The 24,629-nt window shown below is 32.8% G+C and overlaps 4 protein-coding genes across 5 annotated transcripts; 2 read left to right on the top strand and 2 right to left on the bottom strand.

Moving 5' to 3' along the window:
- Positions 1-1,467: 1,467 nt before the first annotated feature.
- On the bottom strand, positions 1,468-3,253 carry LOC106114162 (uncharacterized). Its single transcript, XM_013307262.1, has 2 exons — positions 1,687-3,253; positions 1,468-1,484 (listed from the first exon to the last, which is right to left on the bottom strand). Exon 1 carries the CDS (start codon positions 2,898-2,900, stop codon positions 2,055-2,057), a length of 846 nt encoding a protein of 281 aa, XP_013162716.1. The 5' UTR covers positions 2,901-3,253; the 3' UTR covers positions 1,468-1,484; positions 1,687-2,054.
- Positions 3,254-3,372: 119 nt separating this feature from the next.
- Positions 3,373-9,533, top strand: LOC106114136 (zinc finger protein OZF). 2 transcript variants are annotated; one of them, XM_013307233.1, is made up of 8 exons: positions 3,373-3,645; positions 4,084-4,218; positions 6,418-6,518; positions 7,006-7,116; positions 7,532-7,735; positions 8,143-8,254; positions 8,551-8,658; positions 9,186-9,533. In XM_013307233.1, exons 1-8 carry the CDS (start codon positions 3,502-3,504, stop codon positions 9,366-9,368), a joined length of 1,098 nt encoding a protein of 365 aa, XP_013162687.1. In that variant the 5' UTR covers positions 3,373-3,501; the 3' UTR covers positions 9,369-9,533. The 2 variants fall into 2 exon arrangements, with proteins under 2 accessions (XP_013162687.1, XP_013162695.1); XM_013307241.1 differs by lacking the exons at positions 3,373-3,645; positions 4,084-4,218 and adding an exon at positions 5,423-5,576 and having other exon boundaries at positions 6,408-6,518.
- Positions 9,534-9,998: 465 nt separating this feature from the next.
- On the top strand, positions 9,999-17,916 carry LOC106114117 (gastrula zinc finger protein XlCGF26.1-like). Its single transcript, XM_013307213.1, has 11 exons — positions 9,999-10,166; positions 10,344-10,448; positions 10,825-11,022; positions 12,126-12,518; positions 13,163-13,251; positions 13,808-13,930; positions 14,476-14,583; positions 15,186-15,401; positions 16,606-16,717; positions 16,971-17,075; positions 17,567-17,916. The coding sequence occupies exons 1-11, from the start codon at positions 10,041-10,043 to the stop codon at positions 17,729-17,731; spliced, it is 1,740 nt and encodes a 579-aa protein (XP_013162667.1). The 5' UTR covers positions 9,999-10,040; the 3' UTR covers positions 17,732-17,916.
- A 537-nt stretch (positions 17,917-18,453) lies between these two features.
- Positions 18,454-24,581, bottom strand: RNF220 (ring finger protein 220). Its single transcript, XM_013307222.1, has 8 exons — positions 24,046-24,581; positions 23,038-23,244; positions 22,514-22,648; positions 21,994-22,065; positions 21,114-21,227; positions 20,392-20,457; positions 19,826-19,900; positions 18,454-19,138 (listed from the first exon to the last, which is right to left on the bottom strand). The coding sequence occupies exons 1-8, from the start codon at positions 24,430-24,432 to the stop codon at positions 19,046-19,048; spliced, it is 1,149 nt and encodes a 382-aa protein (XP_013162676.1). The 5' UTR covers positions 24,433-24,581; the 3' UTR covers positions 18,454-19,045.
- Between the last annotated feature and the right edge of the window lie 48 nt (positions 24,582-24,629).

Below are 24,629 nucleotides of genomic sequence, written 5' to 3' on the forward strand. Positions count from 1 at the left end.
AAAATTATGTATTAGGACATAATCAGTTTTTATCATTATCATCAACATTTAAATTTTGTGTCTTTTAAAAAGCCTATAAGCAATAAATTATAAAAAAAAATATCTTTTGTATATCTTTTCCTAGATATTTTCTGAAACATGAAACAAACTGGATAAGCGAGAGACCAAGAAATGTTACTCACATATAGTTTGGGACAAATGTCTCACTTATAGAAATTTCTCGCTTATTCAGTAAGGTTAGACAGTGTATTTCCTCCATACTATGTTATACCACAACATATGTGTATACTATATGTAAAATATAAAAATGCCTTGCAAAATACCTAACTCGCATTTCTTATTATGAAATTCAAAATAACTATCATTATTTTAGTACTAATATCCTTTTATAGACTTATATTCAATTTAAAGCTACTTTCTTTAATGGATCTTTATTATAAGGGTCCGTACACACAGTCCGGCATGGATTTTGGGTACAACCAAATGATTTCACAGACCAGCAGGAATAGCGTAGTTTAAAGCAATTCGTTGGAAGCCGAAATGCTACTCTTCAAAGGTTTACCATAAATATCGCACAGTAAAATGGTGATTGTTGTCGGTACGGGAAGAGAACACAATTGGACCCGGTCTCATTGTATTACACTAAACAGATGATGCTTTTAATTAAAATAAAATTTATTTCAATCTTCTAAAGGTTATATTTTATTTACAATCAAAATCTATACTTCTCACCGATCCATTGTGTACGGACCCTATGTTTACAATTTTGAAATATTCACATAAAAACTATGAATTTCTTCAACAAAACATATTGTCATTACTATCATTCACATTTGAAAGAAGAAACAATGATGTTAAACATGTAAGTGCAAAGGTATGTGTCCATTATTCCGCGCCAGACGCACCGCACGCACAGTACGTAACGGATTTTACTTTGGTTTGTATGATTTGACATAGCGTTGCGTCCATCATCTGCAGTGATTAAAAGACAAAGCAAATCCGTTTGATCTGTATGAGGTGCGTCCATCGCGGGACAATGGACACATACATTAACAATAATATCTGAAGAGTTACTTGTTTTTAAGTAAATATTTCGGCATTACAAATTCAAACTATATATTTACATATAATTTCACATTATTCAACCCTAAAATATTATCTTGTTTGTATAATTTGTGATGGTGTCAGGAACTTTACCTATTAAACACACCTAGGCAAGGATTTTTAAGAAGGAATTCAATATAAATTTACATAGAAATCACTGGTTTCTTTTCTCTCTGCCCCAGTATTTTGGGACTTTACTAAATGTATGAATAACAAGTTGATAACACATCCCAGAATTCCAATAAGAGCATCACCGGCTCAGGGGTTAAGTTTTGTAAGTTCTGGGTTCAAATCCCGCTATGTACATTGGTACATAGCGGGATCAGCATCACAATGATACAAACATATTGATGTTTGTATCATTGTGATGCTGAATATATCTGAAAAAGGCAAAGATATGTGTGAAGTCTTGCACTAGGCCAGCATTCACTATCACATGGTCTAACTTAGGGTAGGCTCCGAAACCCTCAGTGGGGACATATAGTGTACTGATGAACACATCCCAAATTCACTTAATTATTAGTTTAGCAACCATAATGTTTATATACAGCTTATTATTAAGAAAATAAATCAATAAACTACCTTTAAACTATATAATTCCTTATTTGCATGTTACACACAGTTTTCATGTCTTTAAATGTTTTATTGAAACACTATCACTTTGTTCCGCAAACTTTAATTTCAACAATCCATATCACTGTTTTCTTTCAAATGTAAAAGAAGCACCCTCTATAAGTAACATTCACTGTGAATTTCTAAAACCAAAATATTTATTTCAAACATGTTGTTATCTCTTCAAATCAACCATTCCTTGTATTGTCCCTTTCAATGTAATTGATGTAAAACCTCTTTAGTATTAAATGTACTGGCCAGCATTCTATTTTATTTTTCGTATAGATTATTTTTGCTGAATGTTACTTTTTCCTTCTCTGGTGTGCCAGCACTAAATGTTAATATGATACTGGAGGGACTTGTGGCATCATATTATTGTACATATACTGGTTCTCAACTGGCTTAACTTGCTGCATAGGTGGATGTATCACATTTGGTAACTGTTGCATTGGTAGTACATTTTGTTCTGGAGGTTTCTTATTTTTTTTTTCACATTTCTTAAATTTAATACCTAATTTGTTTAATAATATCAATCTTAGAGATTCCTTACCACCTCTGTAGTTTAATTCGTGTTTTGCAGCAGCTAAAATCTTACCTAACGTAGGTACTTCTTTCCTACCACCATAACTATTAACGATGCCTCTTAAAGCACACAATTGGAAATAATCTAGTTGAACTTTAGTTTTTCTAACTCTTTTCTTCTTAGGTCCTGTCATTTTAGTGTGGGTCGCTTCGGCGCGTAATCCGTCCCTTTTTATTCTTTTTATTGTGCTCTCTGATAGGCCAGTAGCAGCGCAAGCGCGTTTAACAACATTGTCTACAGGATATGCATAACCTCTGTTTTGTTTTTCACTTTCAAAGAATTTTATCACTTTAAAAATTATTTCCCTCGCTTGTCCATCTATTGCTTCCTTTTTCTTCTTTTCTAATTTAGGTTTTAAGTCATCGGTGACTACTGTAGGTGCTTCAGGGTTTGTTTGATGATTTATTTGGTTATTAGATGGTTGTTGTTGATGGTTTTGTTGTTGTTGGAGGTTTTGTTGTGGTTGTTGTTGATGGTTCTGTTGCTGTTGTGTTTGTTGTTGCGGTTGTTGCTGAGGAATTACCATGGAATTCATATGAGGATTCATAATCGGTACTTCATGTTGATTTAAAATTGGAACTTCGTGCATATGATTTTCCATGTTTTGACTTTATTGTAAGTCCGATTGGAATATTAGAACACTTTTACATCACAATGTTACACCATAATTCACTTTGTGCGTATCCATATCACAGAATATATGTTTATTTGAATACAATAATTGCTTAACAAGAAAAGTATCCGCCATTTGTACACATAACAGACGGAAGGAATAGTGTTGCCATACCTGACTCGTTTCGCAAGCAACAAACAATTAATTCGATTTAATATTAAAACGATTAGAATAACTTTCTTAGCAAAATCGATCTTATTTCTTCTGTACATATGTGAAAAAATCTTTTACTAAAAATGCCTTTTTATTCAAACAGGTAATATGCTAAAATTATCTTTTTGTCTGTATGTCAAGTCTTTGCCTTGTCAGTTTATTCTTTTATTAATGTCAGCAAATGTCAGTTTATAATATTTGTAAATAGAGATTTATAAACATTTGTTGCGTTTAAAAGTTTTATTTAAAAATATTTAATTTCAATGGTATTCTTTTATTGTTTAAAAAATTACCGATCAGTACAACATAAAACGATTATTTAAGATTAGTATAACTTACCAGAATTTTCAGAAAACACTAGAAAATTTGAATTAAAATGGACGATAATTCAGAGATTTTATTAAAAAAGATATGCTGTACATGTTTAAGTGAAGACCGAAAGTTATTTCAATTGTGTAGAGTTAAAAATGGTATAAACAACTTGTATTGGTTGTTGTCATCTGATTCTGAAGCGTTTAGGGTAATTTTACTATTTTCGTTAAATACTATAAATTAATTTTATTTGGGGCTGAGCTACATACTAATAGTTCCAGGAGTGTATTGTCATAGCATATAAGTACCCAATGTGGGGGCATGAGCATGTTCCAATATTAAGCCTCAGTCAACAGGTCCACACTGTCCTAAGAATCTATGGAAACCAGAATTTACTGCATCTACACTTCTTATTACATTTACTGTCTATAAAAATACAGTTGAATCTGGATAAGTGAGAAACCTTTGAAAGCGAGAGTCATTGTCTAGTCCCCATAGACAACCTTCAAAAGCGAGAAACTTATTTAAGAGAAAACCCTCTATAAGCAAGAAAAATATCATGATTCCTTAGAGCTTCCTTCCTAGCTTATCAAATTTTGACTGTAATTTGTTCAGAATTGTGTATAAGTGATATCTAAAATTACAGGAAGGCTTCCACAGACACGGTGCAAGTTTGTACATATGCTGGGAGTGTAATACTATTATGACAAGGATATGCAACTTCAGACAACAGGCTTGTGACGCACAGAGACATCTGACATGTCTAGTTGAAGGACAATATGTTAGTATGTTTTATAAATAAATTGCTGTCGACCACGACTCTATCAAAAAGTAATTAAAAAGTTTAAGTGTTCATCCAGATTATGTTCTACATCTATGCCAAATATCATCAAGACTTATCATGCCATTCTGCAGATACTTTTGAATATACATCCATCTATTAAACCATCTATTGCATTTATAATATTATTAAGACTAGCTGTCTATGATCTACTGAATATTCATATAAAATTACATAAAATCAGTCAAGTTGCTTTGTTGAAAATTTTAAACTAATATTATAAATGTGAAAGATTAAATGGATAATTGTTTCAAGGTAACTATAGCATGGCTGTATGAATCTATTTGGCATAGATGTAGAGCATAGACTAATCATTTTTTTTTTAAATTTCATTTAGATAAAATCGCTGATAACTTATATAAGATAATTGTGGGTTGACATTACTGGAATAATACATACATGACACTTGAAGAGAGAAAATCAGAGTAATGTGGAAATCAAAATTAAGATATAGTATATATTCTATGGCCTATTCATCCTTAACTTAGGGTAGGCTCCGAGCCCCTCGGTGGGGATATATAGTGAGCTGATGATGATGATGATATCTTCTATATATATTAAAAAAATTGCTGTTTGTTACTCTCACTAAAACTCAAGAACGGTTGAATGGATTTATCTTATGTAGGTCTTGAAATGTTCCTAGAGGTGTAGGGAAGGTTTAAAAATTGAGAAAAATTCTAATAATTTCCGAGAAAACTCTAATAACAGCCTTTTTCTCTTTCCTATATAAACAGCTGAATGGATCTCTCTGAAATTTGGCATAGACGTAGAACATAGTCTGGAAGAACACATAGGCTAATATGTTTTAAATAGTCACAGCCTACAACTAGTTTTATAATAAAAAAATCTTAATTCTAATTCTATTTCAGAAAGCTATAAAAATGTTATCAAAACTGACGTGTACATTAAAACAAACATACGACTACACATTTATATATAAAGAACATATAGACAATTTTATTGATTGCGGTATAAAGTATGTTAAAATTGAAACAATCATTGATTCTGATGAGATACCTTTATCTGAATATAATAATTATAATCAGCATGTAGAGAAATATACAATAAAACTAAAAAAAAGTGCAAAATTAGAAGAAAATAATTGTATAAAAGATTCAATTGAAAATGAACCTTTAAGTAATAGTAATAAGGAAGATTTAACAATAAAAAATGAAGAAATTGAAAATATAAACAAAAAGATATCTCCAAATAGAGATGTACCGTTCAAATGTGAATTATGCGTTAAAGGATTTAAAGTTCAAATTGATTTGGACAGACATATGGAAAATCATAAAAAGGTGAATAAAATTAATTTAAAACTAGATAAGTCCGTCCCGGAGGCCTAATTTAGTCCTCTTTCCCTTCCCAACCTTTTTCTTTTAAGTAAAGGATGGGAAGTGGAAGTGGACTTTCCGGATGAGAGGATGCATGGAAAGGGAAAATATTTTGTTTCTGTGCATCCTCTCCTCCGTCGATTAAAGTTAGGCAACGCATATGCAATTGCGTATGTCTATGGGCAACGGTCACTTCGCTCTTTCAGCGATTTCAGGTGGCCACTCGCTTGTTTGCCACTTTATGATATAAAAAAAAGGTAAGCCATTGTTGAATAACACCTCAGTGTTCCCACTGTTTGTTTGTCCCGTTCTCTTATAAAAAAAGTCAATGTTCACTAAGGTCAACCTTTATAAGCGAGAAACTCGGGCTAAAAAGTAACCTCTGCAACCTTTGTTTGAAGATATCTCCAGAACGGCTGCATGGATCTTGCTGAAATTTAATATAGGTGTAAAATACAGACTGGAAGAATATATAGGCTATTAATAAAGTTTTTTTTAAATTTCGGAGGGAGTTGCGGGCGACAGCTAGTTTTACTAATATTATAAAAGCGAATGCTTAGATGGATGTTTGTTTGAAGATATCTCTGGAACGCCTGAATGGATCTCTATCAAATTTGACGTAGATGTAGGATATATATCTAAAAGAACACATAGGCTACTTGTTTTTTTTTTTTTTTTAATTCCATTTGGCCGGAGGCAACAGTTACCTTTTTGGGTCTCAGATTATATATTGTTTTGATTTCTTTTTTTTATATTTTTTTAATATAGTAATTTAATCATTAACATATACAACAGTTATTTGCAGATAATTAAGAAACCAGGTTCGAAACCAAGACGCAATAAAACTATGATGGACACACCTACAGATTTTGGATTTTTATGCATTGAATGCAATAAATATTTTGAGTAAGTAATCATTGTATTAATCTTACTTCTTACTAATGGATGGATGGATAGATGTTTGAAAGTATATATTATATATATATAGGACCCAGATGATCGAGCTTTGCTTGGTATTTTTTTTTTTCAATTATGTTTTTTGGAAATTATATTTAAGTACGAATTAGTAATAAAATGATGAAATATGAGTAATATTTTCGATCTTACCGATAGAGAAAGTTAAGTTTATGTTTAAGTTGATTATCGATAAAACTGATTCCTAGCTAGATCGATTTATCGACCCCGAAACCACCTTTATAATAAATTTTATGAAAATCGTTGGAGCCGATTCCGAGATTCCAATTATATATATATATACAAGAATTGCTAATTTAAAGATATAAGATAAGATACATATAGTCTGGAAGAACACATAGGCTATTAGGTTTTTTTTTTAATTTCGCATGGACAGTCTCATGCTACAGCTAAATAATAAAACTTGTTTATCTTTCAGAACTAAAAAATCAAGATGGATTCATGTACAACGAACACATAGGGAAGGTTTTGAATGCACAATTTGCGGGAAGAGATTTCCTTTCAAAAATAATTTAACAAGGCATCAGATGTAAGTGAAACCTTTTTACTCTATGCATATTAATAAAATTGAGTGCGTTTCTAATAAGTAAAAACCAAATTTTAAAATTTTTTGACTGACTGCTATGTTTGTTTGGGGTAATATCTGCAACAACTGGACCAATTTTGATGAGGCTTTGATGGAAAGGTAGCTGCTACATGGCATATTATAGGCAACTTTTTTTAACTGTAGTGAGGAAGTCAGTCAAGTCAGTTGACAGATTTATAAATTTTACTAATATTACCTATATAAAAGCGAATGTTTAGATGGATGGATGTCTGTTAGAGGGTATCTCTAGAACGGCTTACGGATCTCTATGAAATTTGGTATACATGTAGAATATAGGACTACTAATTTTGATTGTTTTTAATGAGCACTGATATAAATGTAATAATTTCCTGTATAGTACACACACAACACCACAACCTCGCGTTGAATGCACTATATGTCACAAACTTGTTCGCACGGATCTGTCGCGAGCGCATGCGCGTACGCACGCGCCCCGCGATACTTACGCGTGTGCGCTTTGCGTTAAGACATTCGCCAGTCAAGCTTCATACGAACATCATCTTAAATACACGAAAACTCATGCTGTTATTGATATAAACAAGTAAGTAGACATTCTAACCTTTTTTTTTAAACTTGACAATTAATCTGTCACTGTCACATTTGACATCTATCAATTTTAACGTCATAGTGAGGTGAGATTGTTTTAAAACATCGATTGGTGAATTAATCGATTAGGTTTTCAAACATAATCGAATTCATTTGTTTAGAAATATTTATGATTTCGGCAATGCGTATTAAAATTTGTGCAGTCAAAAATATTATTCTCCATGACGATATGATAACGTTTGTCACAAATATTCGTGCTAGATTCATTGTATCCCAAAAGATTTAATTGATTTTAACGTAAGAGGTTTCATTCGATTCGTATTCGTCCCCTTAGTGTACGGGTGCTGTCAGTCGGGTTTTTATTTTTTAATTTATAGATAACGTTATGAATTATTTATATAGATACAAATGCTCGGTGTGCGACAAAGGTTATAAATCAAAAGGTGAGCTGAGAGATCACATCAACTATCGGCACATGGGCAAGACTCAACATAAATGTCCACAATGTGGCAAGGTAATGTTAACATATATAAAAAATAGGTAATATAATATATACATAAACATTTTAATAATTTTTATCTGTCTGTATGTCCGCAAGTTTGCGTTTGCTACGGGTAATATTCGATACGGCTGGCCCATATTATCGGCTACTTTTTAAATGCTGCGCTGAATAAGTCTCGGCCAACGGCTTGTAAACAAAATCAGAAGTTTGCTTCTGTCACTTTTTTGACTTTGACATTAACAGAAGAGCGATTTGAAACGCGAGATTTTTATTATCATTAATTCTAATAATATTAAATATCTCCGTAGGCGTTGGCGACACGTCGCTGCGTGACGCGTCACGTACGACGCGCGCACGACGGCCTCAAAGAGAACGCACGTGACAAGATGTGTCAACAATGCGGCAAAGCATTCAGAGTGAGATTATATTCTTATACCATATTCCAACCCTAACTATAAACCATAGATAAACTGCACATTACGCTAAAAGTCATAATTTAAAATCTGTTTTTTTTTTTATATCATAAGATGGCAAACGAGCGAGCGGCCACCTGAAATCACTGAAATAGCGAAGTGATCGTTGCCCATAGACATACGCAATTGCATATGCGTTGCCTACCTTTAACCCACGGAGAAGAGGATGCACAGAAAGAAAATATTTTCCCTTTCCATGCATCTTCTCATCCGGAAAGTCCACTTCCACTTCCCATCCTTTCCTTATGAGAGATAGGGTGGGAAGGGAAAGAGAACTAAATTAGGTCTCCGGGACACACACTCATCAGACTGTAGTTGGAATTGCTTCCACTTGACGCCTGTCTTCTGTGTGGTCGTGGTATTTCACCGGGCGAGGACAATTCATGCAAAGATGTTAAAGCGCTACCACTGTTAAATATTATAACTATATATTTCGACATTTTAAACCAATGAACATATTAATTTTTTAGGATAAAAAAGGTTTAAGAGAACATGAACTTATACATACAGGGGAAAGACCTTTATCTTGTGAGATATGTGGCTGTACGTTCAGACAGAACGCATCGTTATATACACATAGGAAGAGAGTACATAAGATATATAATAAGAGAAGAATTATTGAAATAATGGAAAGTGAGATTCCAAATACGTAGTAGAGAAAGAGACAGAAAATCGTAAGAGTGAAAGATACGAAGTTATTTTACGGTAAGCCAACATACACAAGGCAATCTAATCCTTCGAATCTAAAGTTTAAACTAAAAGTCTAGATTTAAAAATGTCAATGCACATAAGAAGTTTAATTAAACTCAGAAACCTGCTTTTATAATTTTTTTTTACGTTACAAACCTTATCCAAAGTCCTAAAAATTATCAACCATTTTATAAGTCCATTGGATTAGTAAAAAGAGTAAGTATAATTCATCAGAATTCTAGATGTCCCTACTGAGGGTCTCAGAGTCTACTCTAAGTGAGAGTATGTGATAGTGAATGCTGGCTCAGTGCAAGAATTCACACATTTGGGTTTGTCAGATATGTGCAGCATCACGATGTTTTCCTTCACAGTAACAACGTACGATAAACATGTACAATTTTAAAAAATCAGTGACACAAAAATAAAACAAAACTCTTCAGATTCCATGGAGACGTATAATTTTATATAATCTGTAATATATCTATGGTTGATGCTTGCAACACAGAAAACCATAACGTAGTTTGACTTTTTACTTGACAGTCTTCTCTGTGACAAAAGAAAAAAGTGAAAAACTTAGGAAAACATATTTTTATTGTTGTATTATAAAACAAAAATGAATTAAAGTTTTAATTAAAATGAATAACATAAAAAATCCCTTAAATCGAATGATATGTGTATGCTGTTTAAGTACAAAACGATCTTTAATGAAACTAGACAAATGTAAACATGTTTTATTCTTCGCGAAAATATTAGAAAATAAGGTAAATATTACTTGACAACTACACAAAAGCTTTTTGTAGGTTATAAGTAGCATTTGCTTTTTCATAAATTATATCTGATTAAAAACCTTAAGACCTAGTCACTCCATAGATTTATTTGAACTTAATGACGCGTTCATTCCTACTGTAAAAACAAGTAATCAAATATTCCTTTTTTAGGTGAATTATGCAGAAATGTATATATGTACCTTTTGTCATAATTTTATAATAAAGGTTGAGAACTTTACACGACAAGTTGAAAAATCTATTGATATGTTAAATAAGGTAATATTTTTTATTACGAACATTGTAATTATTTAGTATTATGTATTTATATCTATATTTAAACAATAAAACTCATGCCTGTAACACAGGAAGTAGGATACGGACATCTGTATGACACAATCCTAGCACATATATATTTTGGTACCTGGATGACCGAGCTTTGCTCGGTATTTTTTTTTTGAATTGTGTTTTTTGGAAATTATATTTAAGTACGAATTTCTAATATAATGATGAAATATGAATAATATTTTTCGATCTTACCGATAGAAAAAGTTAAGTTTATGTTTAAGTTGATTATCGATAAAATTCTTGTGTTATAAATAGTGTAACTAACATGACTTTAATAATATTAATAAAATTTTATAATTATTTTCAGTATAAAGAACTACAAAGTGAACATATACATAAGTTGGATATGTCAGCGGTAGAAATTAATTATGCAATCAACAATGAAGTATTACGACACGAGTATGTAAATAATACATTAAATAATGACATAAAAAGTGAAATAAAATGTGAAAAGATGACATCGCAATCTGAAGATGATAGTTTTTCTGATACAACTATGGCCTGGGTAAGATATGCTTAAAATTAAAAAAAAATTAGTCTATGTGTTCTTCCAGACTCTGTTCTACATCTATGACAAATTTCATAAAGATCTGTTTTGCTGTACTTCAGAGTTTGACAAAATACATTCCCTCCGAAGTGATTTCATAACGAACTTCAAAAATTTATAAAACTGACAATAACTTTCGATATGTCGCGTGATTGTCTCAGATCAATTTCATACTTTTTTGAAATTAGTTATGAATTGCTTTGAAGAGAATGCACTTTGTCTAATCCCACTATATCTTCTAACAAACATCCATTCTTCTAATAAACTTTGGCATAACATTAGAGATACATTTACATGTAGACTAGCACATTCTGGCATCGCTGAGGAACCTCATTTCTTTTTAATATAAATACCTGGGTGACCGAGCTTTGCTTGGTATTTTTTTTTTAATTGTGTTTTTTGGAAATTTTATTTAAGTAGGAATTACTAATAAAATGATGAAATATGAATAATATTTTTAGATCTTACCGATAGAAAAAGTTAAGTTTATGTTTAAGTTGATTATCGATAAAACATGAATAAAATGACATTTTCTAAAAATGATTCCCAGCTAGATCGATTTTATGAAAATCGTTGGAGCCGATTCCGAGATTCCAATTATATATATTTATACAAGAATTGCTCATTTAAAGATATAAGATTATTATTAGTTAACATTTGAGTGAAGAATATATCCTTTAATAGTGTTTTTCCTTCCTTAAATATTTTTTCTTTGTATTTTCGAGTCATATATAACCTGAATAAGCAAGAAACCTCTAAGCAAGAGTCGTTGTCTGGACAACCTCCATAAATGAGAAACTTGAATTAAAGAGAAACATCCATAAGCGAGAAACACATTCCGGTTCTATTGACTCTTGCTTATACAGGTTTGATTATTGGCATCACTTTATTCTATTTTATAAGAAAGAGATAAGAATATGTTAGGAGACAATGCGGGGATTTTTGGATTACTTATTACTTGATTGGGTGCAAGATTCATCCCTTTTTTACCTGCTATACTCAAGTAAATCCATAAATCCCCACTTGATCTACACTGCAGTCTAAATTAGCTAATCTTTTAGATTGAGATATCAAAAATTGAAGCTAAAGATATGAATACATTGGATACAGAAGTTAAAAAAACAATTACAAATGACAAAAATGACGGTAATATGTCAACATTTAAAAATGATCAAAGCCATAATGAGGTTAAATTATTACCGCAAAAGATAAAAAAAATAAAACAAACAAAACAAACTTCGAATATTTCTCAAAAGATATTTGACTCTAGTGGAATTAAATTCGAAGATAAAATAAGAATTGTAACTCTAAGCCAAGAAGAAATTACCGGAGAAAGAAAGAGAGATGTTTTGTATGAATATTATTTGAAAAAACCTTACAAATGTAAAGATTGTATCATTGGATTTGCTCATGAACATATATATGAGCTACATTTGAAACAAAAACATGAATTGGTAAGCACTTTATAAGTAAACTGAGTCGCTCTGAGTCTACCCTAAGTGAGACTATGTGATAGTGAATGCTGGTCCAGTGCAATACTTCACACTTTTGACTTTGTCAGATATGCAGCATCACGATGTTTTTCTTCATCGTAACAATATAAATATATATTAGTTACCATACTCATCGGAAACTTGATATTATGAAATTTTTTATACATATTTTATGTTGGAGATTTTTCTTTTTTTTTATTAAAAATATTCATCAGCTCACTATACGTCCCCACTGAGTGGCAGTCTACCCTAAGTTAGGTGATTAGGCACACAGACATAGTCAACCACGCTGGTCCAGTGCGGGTTGATTTCACACATATCTTTGACTTTGACAGATATGTGCAACACGATGTTTTCCTTCATCTTAACAATATAGGATAAATGTAGATATGTAAAAACACATTGGTACATGACGGGATTACAACATAAGATCAGTAGATTAAAATTTATCTAAGCATTTTGTTTGTGACCCCCCATTTGGTTATCTTTGTAGGAGTCGGTCTGGGAAATTACTTTCTCTGTATTTTTTCATCCACAATTCACTATATAAATAGCTCATTATATTATAATTATTATATTTAGTACATAGATCCTGGATATTTCAGAGGGAAGGGGCTCTTTTATGTGACATTTGTAAATCATATTTAAACAATGACAAGGCATTGAGGAATCATATGAGACAGCATGTTGTACGGTATTTATAATATTTTCTTAAATAAAACCTTCTTTTCTTGAAGTTAATTATAATTTTAGTAATAAAGATGATATTGGGTAGGTAGATTTTTTTTAAGTACTAGATTTAAGAGATTAGTCTCCTTATTTTTAATGCACGGAACAACTTTCAATTTTTTTTTATAAGTTTATACTGACATTACTTAACCAAACAAAAAAAACATTATTAGTAATAGCTATTCTCGTTTATATACAATTGAATCTAGATAAGCGAGAAACTCTTGTTGGAGAGAAACCTCTATAAGCGAGAAACTCTGGTTAGAGAGAAACCTCTACTCTGGTTAGAGAGAAACCTCTATAAACGAGAAACTCTGGTTAGAGAGAAACCTCTATAAGCGAGACAAATATCGCAACTCTCGCTTATTCAAATTCGACTGTAGTCTAAACGACTAAACATATTTTGACAACTTTGTCTTGTCATTGTCATTTCGTATTCTTCCCTTGAATGTCATAGATGTACATTTTTTTTTCATGTTTTTGAAGTTATTTGTATAAAATGTTTAACATCTGTCTGTTAGTTACGAATGCAAGGAATGTGGGATTCGTAAACGCGATCGTAATACAGCTTTAAATCATTATCAAAAACATCACGAAGAAATACTAATGACTTTTATATGTGAAGTTTGCGGTTTCACTACTGAGTAAGTATTCATTACAGGAATGTCTGTCGTTAAGACCGACAAGGATACGTGTCGGTATAAGTCAAATAAATTATGTCTCACTAGGGCCTCTCTCATAATGTCAGTCACAAGATCCATCTAAAGTTGACGTATCATGTGTCATTTTCTATGCTTATTGTCGTGGATATCAGACCGTGTACAATATGTAAAAACAACATGGGTATAGAAGCAAAGCACAAACATGACATAAAAGCTAACTTATAAACCGACAAGGACAACCTTGTCGGTAAAGTCAAGCTAAATTATATCAGCTTTTGTCAATGTCAAAAATGTGTCACAAGATCCTTGTCTTTCTAAAGCTGTTTTCTATTTCATTATTTATGCCATTTTCTTTGCTTAAGTTAGTTCTATATGTTAAGAACCTCTCAGCGGAACAGATATATTTGACTATACGGCTATTGGGGCCTTAGTGAACTGTCATAATTTAATTTGACTTAAGCCGACATGTTCTGATATCCTTGTCGGTCTATACAAGACTCGATGATTTAAACATTTCAATATTACAGTTCGTACAAGAACTATCGATCTCACACCTACAGCCACAAAGATAGAGTACCGTGTAAAATTTGTGGAGGAACATTCGCAAATCAAAATGTACTTACTAAACATATCTTGTAAGTATGTGTTTGTTCTTAAAAAAATATTAGTCTATGTGTTCTTCCAGACTATGTTCTACATCTATGATAAATTTCATCAAGATCTATTCAGCCGTTCTGGAGATATCTTCTAACAAACATCCAAACATTCGCATTTATAATATTAGTAAGATATGATTTTTTAACTAAAATAGCTAAGTTATTTTTTCATATTAATTGTGTTAAATTCCACATTCATAAGTTTGCGTTTCTTAAATAAAAAATTAAATAAAGTACAAATACATTTTGGTCAGGGAATAAAGGGAGCGTCGGTGGCTCAGTGGTAGAGCACTTGAATTGCAATATGCAGGTCCTGGGTTCGAATCCCGCCATGTACCAATGTGTTTTTCGATTTCCGATTTACATATGTACATTTATCCGACGTTCTTACGGTGAAGGAAAACATCGTGATGCTGCACATATCTGAGAAGAAATTCAAAGATATGTATGAAGTCAACCCGCACTTGACCAGCGTGGTTGACTATGACCTATCACCCTTAACTTAGGATAGGCTCCGAGACCCTCAGTGGGGACGGATAGTGAGCTGATGATGATGATGACAAATACATTTTAATGTATAGAAAAATGCATGGTACACCCGAACCTGTGTCGTGTAAGACATGTGACAAGAAATTCAAGACCGACATACAATTGAAGAGACATGAATATATACATGAGACGTCGGAACCTTCTGCCGACAAGTTTTGTGACACATGTAAGACATATTTTCGTTCACGAAGATTGTTGAAATTACATTTAAAGAATCATTCCAAACATCTCAAGGATGCTGATAAAAGGTATGTTTTACATTACAAACCATAGACAATTTGTCGCCCGCGATTCCCTACCAAATTTCAGTAAGATCTATGCAGCTGTTCAGGAGATATCTCCTAACAAAGATCCATCTAAACCAGTGGTTATTTTGTCTACTGCCCACTTTGAGAATAAATATTTTTTTAACGCCCCCATATTTTCACATATTTAAAAACCACTATAACTTTAAATTAATTAATTATTGTGACATATATATGTATATTAACGGAGAATTCTAAACGTAACGTTTTACTATAACCCGCAACTTGAGACCTGCAGCGCCCACAAGGGGGCGTTATCTCACACTTTGGGAAAGACTGGTCTAAACATTCGCATTTTTTTAATAAGATTAAAAAATTTACAAATATTCTGGGCAAACACTTTCTTACATCACTTTATCACATAATTTTCACTGAATAACTTAAAAAATTTAAACAATGCCCGCTAAGTAAGGTATTTGAATTCATCATTCATATCCTCTCATACAATAAATTTAGTTGAATTCAATAGAAATAAGAAGTTATCTACGTATCTAAACAATTTTACCTTTGAGTAAGATTTATTACAATCAGACGTGTTTGTTATGTTTTTATAAATATACTAGCGGACCCGACAGATGTTGTCCTGTCTACACGTCTTTAATTTGAAACTGCGATGGTAGCGCCGTCTGTCGGATCCAATGTAAAACATTCCAAAATCAACAACTACTAATAAATTAAATATTAATTAAAAAAAACATTGTCCAGCGGACAAAATTGTGAATCTAAACCATTCCCAGATCCCCTTGAACACACACAAAAAATTTCATCAAAATCGGTCCAGTCGTTTGAGAGAAGTTCAGTGACATACACACGCACAGATGAATTATATATATAAAAGATTACAATATAAATCCATAGACAATAAACGACATTGTCAGTCAGTGACATATTTAAATATAATTTCCACTGGAATCTATTGCATCAAGTATACATACTTAAGCAAGCGGTCATTTGAATTTGTTAAAATATCGAAGCGACCGTTACCCATAGATTCGCAATTGCAGATGGTGGAGACAGGGTATTTACCCTTTCTATGCATCACATCCAATTCCCTTTCTCATCCTTTTCTAATAAAGCAAGGGAAAGATAAATAAAATTACGCCTCCGATAACTTAGAGCATTCAAGCTTGTTTTTTCTTAATACCAGGTTCACGTGTTTTGAATGTGGTGTCAAATATTCTGAAAAAGCACGTCTTAAAGATCACGTTGATTGGGAACATCTTAAATTGAGAAACTACGTTTGTAAATTGTGTTCTAAGGTAAGGTTATGACGCGGTTTTAGTATTACTCTAAATCTATTAACCATAGACAATTTTATTTGGGATTTAATTTAGCTGTCGCCTGTTACTAAGTCCGTGAGGAATTAAAAAAAATAGTAGTCTATGTGTTCTTCCAGACTATGTTCTACATCTATGACAATTTTCATAAAGATCCAGGCAACTGTTCTGGAGATATCTTCTAACAAACAGCTAAACATTTGCATTTATAATATAATAAGGTATTATTTTGCAGGAGTTTGAAACAAAGCGTTGTATGACGCGACACATTATGTACGTTCATGATAAAATAAAACGGCCGAAGAACAAAATCTGCGATCTTTGCGGCACAGGATTCTCGGTAAGAATATATTTTTCTTTTTTCTAACTTATTAAAATCTGTAGCTAATAAAAACTTTTAGATATATAGTATTATGTCATAGTATGTGGGCACAAAAGAACGTGTCACAAAAACCTTGTCGGTCTGTATGGACCGACATATCTGATCCAGTAAGCTAAACTTAGCACACTAGCGACCTCCATCAATGTTATAAGTTCATTTTTCTATAGTATCTAGTCTATTGTGTTATTTTTCACGTTTTTCTAACAGATAACAGTGCTTTGCACTTTGCCAAATAAGTTTTTCGATGTATTCTTCTTACCTTTATAAATGGATAGGTGATTGCTTGTACAGCTTTTCATTCGTTCCTTAAACTCGCTTGTTGATGTTACCTGATAGTCTATATTAGTAGTTCCACACCAAATGGTGAAAATAAATTAGGCGTCTCATAGCCAGTCCATTTGTAGAGGTTAGAATTGTATACCAATAAATTTTTTTATTGTTTTTTTTAGAATTTGAGGTTATTAGAATCTCATATCCGAACACATACAGGCGAGAGACCCTTCAAATGTGAAATCTGCGACAAGACGTTCGGATTCAAAGCGTCTTTGTATACACATAATAGACTAATACATAAGAAGATTAAAAGAAAACCATACCCGAAGAAAAATAATTAAATTGCAACTTTGACATCTGTCGATTATCGATCGATTAAAGTGAATTAATCGATTCAAACAAATCGATTTCTGTTATGAAATTAAGTTTTTATTACTTGCAACACTGTGGACCATAGTGTTTGATTACTGCATGACATTGACAGATGTCAACCTAACTTGACAGTTTGTCAAGTACAAACACGATAGATTAGTATATAAGATATATTATATTTACTTTACAATAAAGTGTTTTATTTGTAATATTAATTACAACTTTCCCCAAGTATAAGAAAAAAGTCATATGAAGTTATAAACGTGTTGTTTTAAATCTTACCTCTTACTAATATTTATGTTTAAATTGATGGATGCTCCGCAGATCTCACTGAAATTTTGCAAACATACAGAACATAGTCTGGAAGAATACATAGCCTACTTCTTCTAGCTCTACAGCCCTTTGTGGGCCTTGGATTGGTCCAGCAACCTTTTCCACCTCTGTCTATCTCTGGCCACAGACTTCCAGTTTGCTATGCCCACTTATTTTTTTTTATTCCACGCAGACAGAGTCTCGGGCGACAGCTAGTAGCTTTGTAAATCCCAATATTAATTTACTTAAATTCAATAAATAAAAAAACTACAATTTTCCGGAACACCTAAGCGAGAAAGTTTTAGTTACCAATTCTTAGGCTTTCCAAGGTTAAATAAATACACAATATTAGAAAATATATATAATTTTATTTACATAATGTCTTCATATATTGTATTATCTTCACAGAAGGCAAACTTATTCATGTCATTTTTATATGAGCATAGTTTCTTAATCGAGTTAGTCTTCATTTCCCTTAATATTTAGAAAAAAAAGGGAAGAAATTGTATCAAAAATGATTAAATTTATCATGTTACTTCAGTTATTTTCTATTCCTGTAAAAACATACATCTTCCATACATTTTCTCCATACATCCTTTAGTAATTTGATAAATATTGTAATCGTTTCTTTTATAATACAAACAACAAGCTGCAATCACATAAAATTTCGCTAAAATAGCGAAATGACAACGCATAGACATCCAATGGTTACGCAAGTGTGAGGTAGGTACCTAAAAAGGAAGAAGGGACATACAGAAAGGGGATTATTTCCCTATCCTATGTCTTCTCCCCTGTCAAGTCCACTTCATGCAATCGATTTGATGTCTGCCTTTTCGAGGCATTTGATGTTTCCTTTTGCCTTTTCGAGGAAATTTGATGTTTCCTTTTGCCTTTTCGAGGAAATTTGATGTTTCCTTTTGCCTTTTTGAGGTAATTTGATGTTTAAATCAACCATTCTCTTTGTTTTCAAGTTACATATATATTCTTCTCAAATGCTGTGTACTTGTGATAGCATTACATTGAGGACATATTTTTTTTGCTTTTAAAGATTGCAACCAACAGACCTGCAAATTATATTATACTAGTAATATAGACAAATAACGAAATAAAATTCATATATAATATAAATGCAAATGTTTAGATGTATGTTAGAAGATATCTCCGGAACGGCTGTATACATCTTGATGGAATTTGACATAGATGTAGAACATAATCTGGAAGAACACATAGACTACAAAATTTTTTTAAATTCACATGGAGGGTGTCGCGAGCTTCAAGTAGTGTATAATATAACCAAAAATACTAATATAAAGAAATTAAACAATTTTTTTTTATATCTTAAGGTACCAAACGAGCTGTCACCTGAAATCGCTGAAATAGCGAAGTGACCGTTGCCCATAGACATACGCAATTGCATATGCGTTGTCTACCTTTAATCGACGGAGGAGAGGATGCACAGAAAGATAATATATTCCCTTCCCATGCATCCTCTCATCCGGAAAGTTCACTTCCACTTCCCATCGTATCCTTCTAAGAAAAAGAGTGGGAAGGGAAAGAGGACTAAATTAGGCCTCCGGGACGCACACTCATCACACTGTAGTTAGTGGTCGTGGTATTTCACTGAGCGAGGACAATTCCTGCGAAGATGTGAAAGCGGGCTCTACCTCTGTTATATATACAGTTATAAATATTATTAAGAAAACTTTTAAATTAATATACAAACATATAATTAGGTAAACAATAATACTAACCTCACAATGAACATGCCAACATTGTATGGAAACTGCCGGAGAGATGTGCGGACCCAAACATATAAGACATTTTGCCTGTAAATTAAAAAGTTAACAGAAATAAAAAAAAAACGTACAAATTCATTTTACTAGTAAACTAAACAAGATGTATGGATAGATCTCCAGAACGGCTGTATGGATCTAGATGAAATTTGTCATACATATAGAACAGTGGTTCCCAAACTTATTTTGTCTACTGCCCACTTTAAGAATAAATATTTTTAGCGCCCCCATATTTTCACATATTTAAAAACCACTATAACTTCAAATTAAATTAATTAATTATTGTGAACTATATATGTATAATAACGGAGAATTGTAAACGAAACGTTTTACTATAACCCGCAACTTGAGACCTGCAGCCCACACAAGGGGGCGTTATCTCACACTTTGGGAAAGACTGACATAAAACATAGACTACTAAGTTTTTTTTTATTTTGTGTAGACGAAGTCGGAGACAGAAACTATATTTACCGCTATTTATAGTAAATGATGGTAATTATTTTAAGTTAGCTTTAAATACATACCTCGGAAGCTGTATTCTGTCTGCTTTCCAATTCTTTTATTTTAGCTTTTAAAGCTTGTATTCTTGTCTGAAAATAATAAAAAATTAATTATTAAATCTTACTGATATTTAAAAAAGACTAACTCAGGCTCTAATGAGTTAAATAGCAAATTAAAATAGACATTTTCGAAATTCTAGTTTTTTTTTAATTTAGACTAAGTAAGTAACTTAAAGGAGCATCGATGGCTCAGGGGTTAAAACACTTGACTTGCAATCTGCAGCTCCTGGGTTCAAATCCCACCATGTACCAATGTGTTTTTACATTTCCGTGTATAATGTACATTTATCTGATGGTCTTACTGTGAAGGAAAACATCGTGATGCTGCACATATCTGAGAAAGTCAAAGATATGTGTGAAGTCAACCCGCACTTGTACAGCGTTGTTGACTATTGCCTAATCAAACTTAACTTAGGGTAGGCTCCGAGCCCCTCAGTGGGGCGTATAGTGAGCTGATGATGATGATGATGAAAGAACTTAGACATTTTCATATCTTACTAATATTATAAATGCGAATGTTTAGATGGATGTTTGTATACCTCTAGAACGGGTGAACGAATCTTGATGAAATTTGACATACATATAGAACATAGTCTGGAAGAACATAGGCTACTGTCTTTAGTAACCCGTGCGGACAGAGTCGAGTGCTACAACTAGTAAAACATAAATTGATAGATTCTACATACTTCTGCGCTTGCTTCAACGATACCATTGGGTTTTGATGTTTCATATCTTTTAATAGGTTCTTCATTTTCTATAGGAGTATCTTCTGTCTGTTCGTCTGTTAAAGGTATATCTGCCTGGAATGTAAAAAAAAACAATTAAAAAGATACATCTTACTAATATTATAAATGTGAATGTTTAGATTTATGTTAGAAGATATCTCCAGAACAACTCAACAGATCTTGATGAAATTTGTCATACATATAGAACATAGTCTGGAAGAACACTTAGACTATTACGTTTTTTTTAATTCCACGTGAAGGGAGTAGCAGGCGACATCTAATACGTTATAAAAAAAATTGTCCAAAAAATAAAAATATTAAGGGTAGATAAATCTTATCACTTAGGGGTATGAAAAATTGATAGTAGGTGATTTTAAGAGGTTTTTATTTAGGATTTTTATATAAAATTACATAAAAATTAGTCAAGTCGATTCCGAGGAGGAGGAGGATTATAATAACTAACATTGTAACACAAGAATTTTATTTAAAAGACTAGCTGTCGCCCGCGACTGCGTCCGCGCGGGATTAAAAATAGATGTTGGCCGATTCTCAGAGCTACTCAATATGCTCACAAAATTTCATGAGAATCGGTCAAGCCGTTTCAGAGGAGTATGGGAACGAAAATTGTGACATGAGAATTTTATTTTAAAGATATTTAGATGTAAATTTATTATTAATACTTATGCTGTTACGGTGAAGGAAAACATTGTGATGCTGCACATATCTGAGAACATCAAAGATATGAAGTCAACCTGCACTTGGCCAGCATTCACTATCACATAGTCTCACTTATAGGCTCCGAGACCCTCAGTAGGGATGTAAAGTTGATGCTGCTACTTACATCTGGGGCTATCCTGGATGGTGAATATTGTGGTGGACCATACAACTCTGTATCTTCATCACCATCTACGACCTGGAATCATTAGGACAACCCTTTTTATAATTGTGGTAGACTCAACCATCACACCTCGACTACAATCTTACAGAAGCCTCTAGTCACAAATCATTATAACTACAGTCTGATGAGTGCGGCCAGAGGACATATTTTACTCCTCTTTCCCTACCCAAACTTTTCTTGAAAGGAAAATATAGGAAGGGGAAGTGAATTTGACGTTGGAGACGCATAGAATGCGGAAATATTTTTCTGTCTTTTCCATCGATTACACGTAGACAAGGCATCTGTAATTGCAAATGTCTATTGGCAAGTTGCTTCGCTATTTCAGCGAATTCAGGTGGCCACATGGTCTTTTGCCAAAGCAATACATCAAAAAAGTCAAAATAACTTACAAAAGTCTGCCTCTTTCAAATTAAATTAAAATTTTGATTATAAGGAAGAATCCTTTATATCAAAGTATATGTACCAATGCCTGATCATTGGAGACTCTTCGTACAGCAGTGGCGACTCTGCCCTCCGCGGCCTGCAGCGCTGCAGCCCTCACCCGCCATTCGCCGCACCACTGGTACTCCGCACCAAAGCCCCCTGATGGTTCATCATTCTGACAACACCAAGATTTATAAAAATAAATTATCATATTTGTTCCTCATAAACAGCTGATCTTTTGGACTAAGACATTGTTTTACACTGACCAAGTTGAAGGCAATAGGCTTTACTTGATCAGGTCCAGGCCTACTGCGGCTGTAGCGCCTCATGATGATGATTATGAAGTTAAGTGCTTTTTCAAAGTCAAAAACTGTGACAAGGTTTTGCTAGACTTTAGCTGTCCAAGTAGGTTTTACTTATTATCTGAACATTTAAAAAGTACTTATTTGAGACTATGTTCTACATCCATGTTAAATTTCAGCGAAATCCATGCAGCCGTTTTGGATATACCAAGAAACATTCATTCATCCAAACAATTGCATTTATAATATTAGTAAAATTTACCTCAACATCAATGCTGCCTTCTTCCGAACTTGTATCAGGTACATCATCATCCATCTCCGCACCGGTTCTCTTGAGACATCGTAATGCATGTCGCTGCAGTCTGGACACAGGTAATGTTGCATTACAGACAGGACATTCTCCGGTCTGCGGTGGTGGTGTTGATCGACGTCTAGCTCTTAGTCTTCGTAAACGATTTGAATGCACTCTCTGAAATTTGATAAAAAATAATATGTTATTACTTCTGTAGCTCAGGGTTTAAGCAGTTGACTTGTAAACATGTCCTTTGTTCAAATCATGGCATGTAGCAATGTGTTACATTTACATATGTACATGTATCCTATGTTGTTACGGTGAAGGAAAACTGTGAAGCTGCACATTTCGTGAAAGTCAAAGATATCTGTGAAGTTTTGCACTGGACCAGCATTCACTATCACATAGTCTCACTTAGGGTAGACTCCAAGACTCATTGGAGATGTATAGTGAGCTGATGATGAAATAAATTATCTCTATGTAAATAGAAAACTTGATGATGATGATATAAGCAAAAAAGTAATGAGATTGAATGTGGATGGCTACAAGGGTAGGGGAAGACCAAAAAAAGTATGGAATGACTGTGAAAGAGGATATGCATAAGAAAGGGGTAGACTCGGATATGACGGCTGATAGAGATGTATGGAGGAGTAGTACATACTGTGCCGACCCTCGATAGGGATAAGGGCAGGTTGATGATGTAAATAGAAAACTTATTATTTCCTGAAATGTCATAGTTTCATTGGTTTTGTTGTTTATTTTAGTAACATAAGAAGTAAACAATCTCAATTATGTCTGGCACATATACAAAATACATATGTGGTAGATGGTTGGAATTTTTGAAGGATGTTAATGGCAGTTTGTTTTTGTTTTTTTTTTACCACCAATTTACAATGTTTATGTAAAGTTATCAGCCATAGGTATATACATGTAAAGGAACGGAATTATGAAGGAAAGATATCTTAATAAAGAACTTACTTGATAAACATCACTTCCTAAACAGCCAGTTACATCAACATCTTCATTATGAACTTCATTATTACTACTTGAACCAGCAACTGCTAGATTCGAATTAGTCGGACTATTAGCACTGAGTTTTCGTTTAGATCCACCATTGGAAAGTTTTTGTAATCTTTCAACTTCTAAAGCAAGATGTGATTCTAATTCACCATGTCTTATTGTACAACTACATACAGGACAGTTTGCGTGTTCTGATACCTTTTTCCTATTCCTAACACTATTTAAAATAATATTCTCATCGTAAACACTGCAAAAGTTATTAACACCGCTGTTCAAATTAGAAGATCCTTCCATATTATACATTGGAACGGGTAACATTTCTAAGTTTTTTAGACACTGTAACATAAATCTAATAACATCACGACTTACAATTAATAAAATACATATATAACTAATTGTTAATGTGAATTGAAGTTCGATTAATTTAGAGGAACTCTTCTTGCAAGTATTTTTGAGTGAATTTGTTTTTAATTTAAATGATAAGTGAACGTAAACAATAATAAATAGGACGTTAGTATTTTTTTTAAATGTCAATCAGTGTT

Source organism: Papilio xuthus, unplaced genomic scaffold (genome assembly GCF_000836235.2).
Source record: "Papilio xuthus unplaced genomic scaffold, Pxut_1.1 DF829673.1, whole genome shotgun sequence".
Classification (NCBI taxonomy): Eukaryota; Metazoa; Arthropoda; class Insecta; order Lepidoptera; family Papilionidae; genus Papilio; species Papilio xuthus.

Excerpts from the sequence above, each read along its gene's own strand:
- LOC106114162 (XM_013307262.1), bottom strand. The coding sequence starts at position 2,900 with ATGGAAAATCATATGCACGAAGTTCCAATTTTAAATCAACATGAAGTA.
- LOC106114136 (XM_013307233.1), top strand. The coding sequence starts at position 3,502 with ATGGACGATAATTCAGAGATTTTATTAAAAAAGATATGCTGTACATGT. Across the intron at positions 6,519-7,005 it reads GAATGCAATAAATATTTTGA|AACTAAAAAATCAAGATGGA; the intron begins GTAAGTAATCAT and ends TTTATCTTTCAG. Across the intron at positions 8,255-8,550 it reads AATGTCCACAATGTGGCAAG|GCGTTGGCGACACGTCGCTG; the intron begins GTAATGTTAACA and ends ATATCTCCGTAG.
- LOC106114117 (XM_013307213.1), top strand. The coding sequence starts at position 10,041 with ATGAATAACATAAAAAATCCCTTAAATCGAATGATATGTGTATGCTGT. Across the intron at positions 12,519-13,162 it reads TGAAACAAAAACATGAATTG|AGGGAAGGGGCTCTTTTATG; the intron begins GTAAGCACTTTA and ends TGGATATTTCAG. Across the intron at positions 16,718-16,970 it reads TTTGTAAATTGTGTTCTAAG|GAGTTTGAAACAAAGCGTTG; the intron begins GTAAGGTTATGA and ends ATTATTTTGCAG.
- RNF220 (XM_013307222.1), bottom strand. The coding sequence starts at position 24,432 with ATGTTACAGTGTCTAAAAAACTTAGAAATGTTACCCGTTCCAATGTAT. Across the intron at positions 20,458-21,113 it reads TCGTTGAAGCAAGCGCAGAA|ACAAGAATACAAGCTTTAAA; the intron begins GTATGTAGAATC and ends TATTATTTTCAG. Across the intron at positions 19,139-19,825 it reads GTTGGCATGTTCATTGTGAG|GTCTGTTGGTTGCAATCTTT; the intron begins GTTAGTATTATT and ends TATAATTTGCAG.